Source organism: Elgaria multicarinata, chromosome 13 (assembly GCF_023053635.1).
Source record: "Elgaria multicarinata webbii isolate HBS135686 ecotype San Diego chromosome 13, rElgMul1.1.pri, whole genome shotgun sequence".
NCBI lineage: Eukaryota > Metazoa > Chordata > Lepidosauria > Squamata > Anguidae > Elgaria > Elgaria multicarinata.
In genome coordinates, this window is record NC_086183.1 from 15,838,619 (window position 1) to 15,848,063 (window position 9,445).

At 52.2% G+C, this 9,445-nt stretch overlaps 1 protein-coding gene across 1 annotated transcript in view; it reads right to left on the bottom strand.

Annotated features, from left to right (window-relative positions):
* GRIK3 (glutamate ionotropic receptor kainate type subunit 3) overlaps window positions 1-728 on the bottom strand; it is a 221,864-nt gene extending 221,136 nt beyond the window's left edge. Inside the window, exon 1 of the mRNA XM_063139860.1 lies at window positions 666-728. Coding sequence (XP_062995930.1) covers window positions 666-687 — 22 coding nt within the window. The 5' untranslated portion in view covers window positions 688-728. The remainder of the gene's footprint in view (window positions 1-665) is intronic.
* Window positions 729-9,445: the final 8,717 nt, after the last annotated feature.

Genomic DNA, 9,445 nt, shown 5'->3' on the forward strand with positions numbered 1-9,445 from the left:
AAGCGCGTTGCAGGCGCTGCCAACCAGCCCAACTTTGCTCCACGCCAAAGCTCTTCTCCACCAGCACAAAAGGGAAAGGACCAAGCGAAGGGGGCGGGGGGCGAGAGACGCCGCCTCGCCGCTCTGCCTTCTTGACCTCTGACTTACAAAAGTTTCTAAACCAAACTACTTCTGGAAGGGTAGCGGGGAGGCACACACACACACCCCGACCTCTTCTGGAAATCCCAACTCCCTCCCCGGGGCGCAGCCGCTTGGCCCACGGACAGCCCACACCCACAACCCCGCGCCTTTGCAAGGTGAACGCGTTCGGCCTGTCCTGCGCTCGCTCCCAACACGAGCGCAACTCGCGCCAAAGCCCAAGCCGGGGCTAGGCTCGGGCTGCCTGGCTCCGAAGCGACGCCCTCCGCCCCGTTGCGTTCCGCGTTTCAGCCCCTTGCAGGCGGGGATGGGGGAGGACGCTCCCCTCCGCTGAGCAAGCGCCCCGCGCCCGAGTCCGCTCCGCAGCGCCGCGGAGCAAGCGCCCCCGCCCTGCAAACGAGCCCGCGAGCCGCCCGAGTGGACTAGCCAAGCCCCCCGCGCCCAGCCAAGGCCCCGGCGCCCTGCCCTGCCCCGCCCGCCGCGCGCGCTCCGGGGGCCAGGGCTCCCCCGGCTGGCCGGCCGCTCACCGATGCGGATGACATGGGGCATCCCGTGGCAGGAGTGCAGCCAGACGAGCCCGAAGAAGAGTCCGGCGGCGGCGGTGGCGCAGGAGCGGGCCAGCAGCAGCAGGAGCGGGCGCGGGAGGCGGCAGCAGGTCAGCATCCTGGGCGGGCGGGCGAGCGAGCGAGCGAGGCGCGGCCAAGCCCCAGCCCGGCTCCGGCGCCCGCTACACCTCCGGCTCGGCGCGGGCGGCGGCGAGGATGGGGCGCCCGGCAACTAGGCGCGGCGGCGGCGGCAGCGGCGAGGGCGCGTCCGACTCCGGGCTGCCTGCGCCAAGCGCAGCGGGGAACATCGCCCTGGCTCCACGCAGCGGCGGCGGCAAGGCGAGGAGGAGAAGCCCCGGGAGCCGCCGCTGCCCCTCCCGCCGCGGGCTCCCCCGGCCCCAAGGCGCTGCTCTTCTCGAGGCGCCCGCCCGCCCGCCTGCCTGCGCCGTCCGAAGCCCCAGAAGAAGAACGGGCAGAGCCGCTCGCCGCCGCCGCCCGCTCTGTGGCTGGCTCGCACGGAGCCGTCCCCGCGCGCCGCGAGGGGGAGAGCACCAGGTGCCTGCCTGGCTGGCAGGAGGATACTCTCGGCCGAGAGGTGCCGGGGCTCAAGCCGCAGAGCAAGGCACGCCTTCCGCCCGGGAAGTCCTGCCCCCTAAGCTCGGGCGAACCGAGGCCGGTTCAGGAAAAGCCACTCTGCACATGCTCAAGGGCACGCCTTCGTTTCTCCTTCGCCAGACGCTTTCCCCCGGTTCCGGTGCAGAGTGTTGCTTCGGGGGCGGAGCCCGGCCAGCGGAATAAAACTCCCGAGTCCAAAATGAAGTTTTCCTTTCCCCAAAGGCTGCAGCCCAGAGGAAGCAGGGACCCGGAAGCAGGGAGGTTCGCGGGGTTCCACCTGAGCACGTGTCCTGGGAATCTCGAAGGGAGAACCCCTGCCCTCTGACCACGTGCAGAGTGCCAGCCGCTCCGGGCCCGGGATTCGGGGGCTGCGCTCCTGGGAGGCGAGAGCCCTGGGCGTGGGGAGGTCAGGCCGGGTCGGATCGCGTCGCTGCAGGAGGAAACCAGGATAAATTCCAGCCGGGCCAACCGGGCGGGCAGGCGGCTAAGGCGAGACGAGGCTGGCTGGCTGGCTTGCAGAGGAGGAGGGCTGGTTCGGGGCGTGTCACGGGACTTGCCAGCGGGGAGGATGAGCCGCGAGCCACGTTCACATGGCTGGCGGCCCCCGGGTTCGACTCGCTCGCTGCGCCATCGCCTGGGCGCGGTGGGGGGCAGCCTGCAGGGGAGGCGGGGAGTCCGGAAGGGCCGGGATCGCGCGAGTGTTACGGGAGGAGGAAGATCACACGTGAGGGGGGGGGGGGCGGGGAGTGGGGACGACGACGACGCGCTTCCACTTGAGAGCCAGCCGGCGGAGGCGATCACCGCCACAGTCCGGCCCGGCAGGTCTCGGGATGAGCAGCTGCCCCAAGTCAGGAGTCGAGGAAAGACGGGGCGATAGATTTGGGGCGGGGGGGGGGAGAGAGAGAGAGACGGTCTTAACCCGCTGGTGGCTCGTAGGTTCAACTCTTGCTGCGGGTTCAATTGCTGACGATTGAAAGCGGACTTTGAGAGCAGGTATCTGCTGGTAGCCAAAGGGCGGGGGGAGCCCTGGGAGTAAAAGGGATCTGTGCGTTGCGTGGAACAAATGGCGGTGTGTGTGTGTGTTAATACCCGGCTGGGGAAAGCAACTCGATCCCTCGCGAGCATCATCCAGGGGCTGCCGGGGCCTCGTCATGGCACCTGCAGGCAGCCAGAAGTCGTGGGGGTGGTGTGAGATTGGAGCTGCCTGCCCCCTCCTAAGACATGGGACAGGCCTGTGAGGGGGGGGGGGAATCTGGGGACTCCCCTTCTCTGCAAACAGGCTTGCTGACTCCACACAACCACACTTGGCAACCCCTTGAGGACCTGGGATCCCAAAGCAGAGACAAGCACATGATTTTATCCTTCGATGGTTCTCGCAGAGTTGCAGCCGCAATCAAAGGCTGGAGCGGTTGGGAGCCTCGTGAAATTGCTCGGCATCTGCAAAATGAATACATTTGTTCCAGGCAGGAAGAATCATTACCTTGATCAGATGTGATCATTCTGCATGGTAAAGGGCGAGTAAACCCACCCACCTGCTCTTGTCGTGAATTCAAATAGAGTGGTTTGTTCCCTTGTGCAGCAGGGATCCACAAAGGGCTTTCGTGCATCTTCTAGAGTCCAGACAACGGTGACAGGGAAATCTGAAAATACCCCATTAAAACCCCTTGTCTGTTGTGGAAATGTGCCCAAACACCCAGAAATATTCTGATCCCTTCCCCCCTCCCCTTCTTGTTTTAAATTTGGAGACACAGAAAGCCTCTTTGGCCGGCTGCTCAAGGCTGTTTTGGCTCCTTATCTGCCATGGTCACATGTTGCTTTTTCCTCAAACACGTCTGCTTTGTGTTTAGGAACCAGGACAGACATGAAGGCGCATTGCTTCATTGTTTACCACCTAAGTCGCCTGACTGGGCATTTTGTACCGGTCAGAGCATACTCTGGACTCTCAATTTCTCCTTGGGAGGGGGCTTATCAAAGAACAGAATGCAACATTTTGTACCGGTCATAGGCTGCCAAAATATGGCATTGTTTGTGTAAGAATGGTTTTCTGTTTATGGAGAACGTATGGGACTTGTGTTCGGTCACGGGAGGGAAGAGGAGAAAGTATGGCTTCATCAGAGCAGCTTTGATGAGTATAAAAGTATGCTAACGTGGATGATGGGCAAAGGGTTCAGCCTTCGGCTCGCTGAGGGTGAGCTGTTCTCCTACATCCGTAGTAAATAAAGCCTCTGCTTCTGGATCGGTCTGGAGTCGTTTCCTTCCCTACTGGGTTTGGGGAAATTTCCCTAACAACGGGATAACGCCAGGGAGGGCAGTTAGATGTCTCTGTGCTCACAGGTGTGTGTATGTCGTACCAAAACAGTTCTCACACACCCCTGCATGCATCTAACTGCCCTCCCTGGCGCTGTCCCGTTGCCTGGACTCTAGAAGATGTCTGATAATAGTCCCAATCTCAGCTACAAAAGCAGTTATGCTGGAACAAGAACAGGACAGCGCTGTAACCCCCTAAAGGACAACAGTTGTGCATTGGTGAGCTTCATTTCACACCTTTGCAGCAATACTTTGCACATGGAAAGTCCTTGGCTCCAGTTTTTGGCATCTCCATCTCCAACCTTCAGCATCTCCGGCCTCATCTACACCAAGCAGAATATTGCACTGTGAAAGCAGTATGAAAGTGGTATATAAAAGGCAGGAGCCACACCAAGCAGCATATAGCGGTATGAAAGCGGTCTATGGTGTGTAAACTGCCCAGAGAGCTTCGGCTATGGGGCAGTATATAAATGTAATAAATAAATGTGTCAGTGGGCCCCAACAATTGTCAGTGCACTTCAATACTGCCATAAAGCAGTATGGCTCCTGCCTTTTATATACCGCTTCCATACTGCTTTATTAGTGCAATATCCTGCTTGGTGTAGATGAGGCCTCTGTCTGAAAAGAGAGGAGCAGCATGGCTGGGGAAGTTATTTCTGTCTGAGTTTTTGGAAGGCTGCTGTCAGTCAGAGCATGCAATATCAGCCAAGATATTGGGTTAAATATCCAAAAAGCAGAGGGTTAAATCTGAGAGGTACTTCTGGGAGCATAAATGTTCTAGAAGTGGAGCCAGGGGGATGGATCTCAGTCATATCTTGTGGGCCCAGTAGTCAAGCCCAGCATAAAAATTGTATATTCACTGAAACTGTACAGCTTAAAAACTCCACACAACCGCTCCTGCTCACTGACCCCAAAGAAACCAAGTCAGCCAATCCATCCCCTTTTTTCTCGTAATTGGGCACAAAGGCAGACCTAAATGGTCCAACAGAGGAGAAGGACTCATGTGGATGGCCTGGTTCAGACAACACGCTAAACCATGCTGCTTTGTGGTTAACCAGCATGGTTTAGCGTGTTGTCTGAACCAGGCCTATGTGTTTGCATCTGATTTGTGTGTTCAAGCGCTCTGTTCCTGACCCAGCTAAGACTGGGATGTTGTTAATACTGCTGCTGCTTGGGTACATAAAAGCATTTCATGTTCTCACACCCGTGAGCAAAAGTGCAGATTTATGGGTAGGACTCAGTCCTATTAATTTAACGCCAGCCTTTTCAAGTACAAAGGGAAACTGCTTACAAGAGAGGACAAATGTTGAAACATTTTATTAATCTCTAGAGAGGAGGGGGGAATTGCTGATGGGACAGAGTATTTTCAAGTCCAAATCAAAATACTGTTTGAAAGATGAGCCGCCTGCAAAGAGGTGTGAAATAAGCAGTTTTGCCTTGGGGGCTTTTTAGTTTCCAACACTAATGAAGACAAAAGAAGGACTTTTAAAAAAATAAAAGGGAAGTGGGTAAAATGGTTCTTGGTTGAATTAGCCACAGCCACATGCATTTTGTTTAAATTTATATGCATCAGGTATAATGCAGCCACAATCAATGTGAGTTATGAGGCCCTGTGTATGCATTACAGAGATTCATGTGCTGGAGTTTCTAAAACAACCCAGTGTAAAGATGCTTGGATTTGGCAAGGACAGATTTCTCAGTCTGGAGTGCCCTCTGCTGAAATGTTCCCAAGTTCTTCATATTTGATGGTTAGAAGCTTGATTGATGGGTTTGCTAAATTGAATTTACTCCATTGGCCATGTGTTTCCCTTTATACACACACACACTTAATAGAGAAATCAGTTTTGTAAAAATAAAAAACTTTAAAAATATGGTACCTGTTCCTTATTAACCTAATTTGTTCTCTCAAGCAGTTTAATGCAGATTTCTTTTTTTTAAAAAAGACCTGTACGTGTATTTTAATAAGAATAATTTCGTATCAAAGTCATTGCAAAAGGCATAACGCAAAGTAAAAATAGAATCTTTTATCAGGCCAATGACTGAAGATCAGGAAAGTGAGTTCTAGCCCTCATTTTCCTCGCTTCAGTTGGTTACACGGCTGTCTCATAATATCCCATTCATGCAGCTTCTTCCTGTCTTGTCTGTCCAATTTGGCTATGAACCTCCTAGTCAAAGGTTCAAGGACCCCATTCCAGATGTGTGTGCTTAGGGTGGAAAGAGGGGGCTGCATTTCACTCTCATGATGAAGCAACTCATATTTGGATCAGAATTTTAGGCCATGGCTAGATGAGGGCTTATCCCAGGGATCACCCCAGGATCATCCCTGTGTGTCCAGGTGACGCACAGGGGATCCCGGGGTCAGGGAGGGATGATCCCTCCATTTCCCCAGGATTTTGCCCTACCCTTCTAGTCTGGTTTTTCTGCAGTCCAGGGCTGATCCCGAGACTGTGGAATGTGTGGCTGGGCATTGTGGTTTGTCATGGCTCCTCGCAAGTAACTGTGAGGAGCCGGGCACGGGGCACAAAGCGCCTCAGGAGCTCTGTGCCCATTGGGGTTGTGTTGGGGGGAGCGGGGAAAGTATTATTATTATTTTTAAAAACTTACTGTTTCACAGACGAGTGCTCGTGTGCTCCTTCTCCTTTAAAATCTAAAACAAAATGGCGGCTGCAATGTGTCACACGGCACGTGTAAACTAGGGGGACAATCTTGCGATCATAAAATTGTGAGATCGTCGCCCTTTCACCCCCTCGTCTAGCTGAGGTCATAGATGCTTTTGAAGCTTGAGCTCTGAAACATGAGCAGCAGCCCCATCCTCCGCCCACCCACATACCCCCACCCCAACTTGCAGGTACAGCATTGGTGCCCTAACACAGGGGTCCCCAACCCCCGGGCCACAGACCGGTACCGGGCCACGCAGGTGAGCTGCTTTCACCCACCCACCCCCGCCCCAACGTACCTGGGTGTGGGGCACCATCTCGCCTGCCCAGCTGAAGCGAAGTCAAGACACTGGAGTGGGGGGGGCAGGGGGGCTTCCCAAAACCATCCCCTCAACTCCTCCCCACCCCGGTCCGTGGAAAAATTGTCGTCCACAAAACCGGTCCCTGGTGCCAAAAAGGTTGGGGACCGCTGCTCTAACATGTAAAGTGTCAACTCACAGTTGGCACAAAATAAATGTTCAGTGTAATTGTGTTTGAAGAAGAGAGCAAACAGGCACTGTAGGTTTTTCTAATGAAAAGAGCCTTGGAAAAATATGGAAGATTGCGGTCAAGTGAGAATATTTGGGTTTCTCAAGTCACCGTTAGGAATGTCATTGTTTAATTGTGATAGTAGCACTTTTGTGGTTTTTGTTGAGATCAAAATGAAGCTGTTTGACTTTAGAAAGGAAGAAAGAAAGAAAGAAAGCTTCCTTGCAATATTAGAAAGATATTGGGCATCTAAATGGCAAATGTAGTTCAATGTAAGCAAGTGTAAAGTGATGCACGTTTGGGCAAAAACAACAACGACGACAACAACTCTCGACTTCAAGTATAACCTGATGGGATCTGAGCTAGCAGTGACCAGCCAAGAAAGAGATCTTGAGGTTGTGGTGGACAGATCGATGAACATTTCAACCCAGTGTGAGGCTGCTGTAAAAAAATAAATAAAGGCAAACTCCATGTTGGGTATAATTAGGAAAGGAGTTGAGAATACAACTGCCAATATCATACTGCCCTTATCTAAATCTATGGTGCAACCACACTTAGAATACCATGTGCAGCTCTGGTCACCATGCCTTAAAAATGCCATTGTAGAGCTGAAAAAAGCGCAGAAAATGGCAAATAATTGATTGAGGGGCTGGAGCATCTCCCCCATGAGGGAAGGTTGGGATTGTTTAGCTTTGGGGGGGGGAAGGCAGGTAAGGAGAGACATGATAGAGGTGTACAAAATTATGCATGGTGTAGAGAGGGAGACTTTCCCCCCCCCCCCGCCTCATGATACTAAAACCCAAAAGGGGTCATCCCATGAAGCTGATTGGTGGAAGATTCCAGACAGATAAAAAGAAGTACTTCTTCACACCAGTTTGGATGGCTTTAAAAGAGAGTTAGACAAATTCTTGGAGGAGAAGGCTGGTATCTTTGTCTGTCTCTTCTGCCAAGACTCTCGTTCACGCACTGGTTATCTCTCGGTTGGACTACTGCAACCTTCTCTCTGGCCTTCCTTCGTCTCACATCAGTCCGCTGGTCTCTGTCCACCACTCTGCCGCTAAGATCATCTTCTTGGCCCACCGCTCTGACCATGTCACTCCACTTCTGAAATCTCTTCATTGGCTCCCAATTCACTCCAGAATCCAATATAAACTTCTCCTGTTGACCTTCAAAGCTTTTCACAGCCTAGCTCCTGCCTATCTCTCCTTTCTCATCTCACACTATTCCCCCGCTCGTGCTCTCCGCTCCTCTGATGCCATGCTTCTCGCCTGCCCAAGGACCTCCACTTCCCTTACTCGGCTTCGTCCATTTTCTTCTGCTGCCCCTTACGCCTGGAACGCTCTTCCAGAACACTTGAGAACTACCAACTCAATCACAGCTTTTAAAACTCAGCTAAAAACTTTTCTTTTCCCTATAGCTTTTAAATATTGAGTTTGTTCTGACTCTATACTGTTAGCTTCACCCTACCCGGTACCTGTTTACACTTCCCTGTGCCTGTTTGCATTCTCTTTCCCTCCTTATTGTTTACTGCAACTTTATTAGATTGTAAGCCTATGCGGCAGGGTCTTGCCATTTACTGTGTATAATCTGTACAGCACCATGTACATTGATGGTGCTATATAAATAAATAAATAAATAAATAAATAATAATAATAATAATAATAATAATAATAATAGTCCTGATGACTATGTGCTATCTCCAGTAGAAGTGACAGTAAGCCTGGGGCACATGAGCAGGAGGGTGCTGTTACACTTGTGTCCTGCTTGTGAGTTTCTTGTGCTGGTTGACCACTGTGTGAACTGAATGCTGGACTAGATGGAGCAAGTTCTTATGGCATGAGTAAAAAGGCAGGGTTTTGTCTTATCCTATGTTGTTGTTGTGGCTGAAGTCAACTGAGGACTGTCTGGAAGGAGGAGGAAAGGAAGGTGGAAGCAGCAGGTGGTAGAAGTCAGGAACTTACTAGACAAGCAGGTAAGCTGGAAAGCAGGCCTTAAAAAGGAGAGTTAGCAAAAGCAGAAGCAATGCCTATGGGGCCTGGGGGCATTACTCAGGTTCCACCAACAAACGGCAAAGATTGATCCAGTCTAGGGTGACCATATGAAAAGGAAGACAGGGCTCCTGTATCTTTAACAGTTGCATAGAAAATGGAATTTCAGCAGGTGTCATTTGTATATATGGGGAACCTGGTGAAATTTCCTCTTCATCAAAACAGTTAACGCTGCAGGTGCCCTGCCCTCCTTTAAATCTGGTCACTCTAGTATAGCTCCTGCACCTCTAACTGTTGTGAGGAAGAGGAAATTTCACCAGGTTCTCCATATATACAAAGGACACCTGCTGAAATTCCCTTTTCTGTGCAACTGTTAAAGATACAGGAGCCCTGTCCTCCTTTTCATATGGTCACCCTAATCCAGTCGCTATATATCTCAGTGCAGGCCCAGATCACCATCCCAAGCTGTGCCCACTCCATCTTATTGGAGCCCTTGAGAGGTTTTACAGCAAAAGGTAGAGTCTGAGTGGTTCCTTTGTGAGGGCAGGACATACTGACTCAAGGGATCTGAACCACCTATTTTGTCACATCCCAGAAGAACATGGAAGTCTTCCTTCTTCTACACCCAGGCCCATGAACTGCTCCTCAGATGGGAGACAGAGGGCTC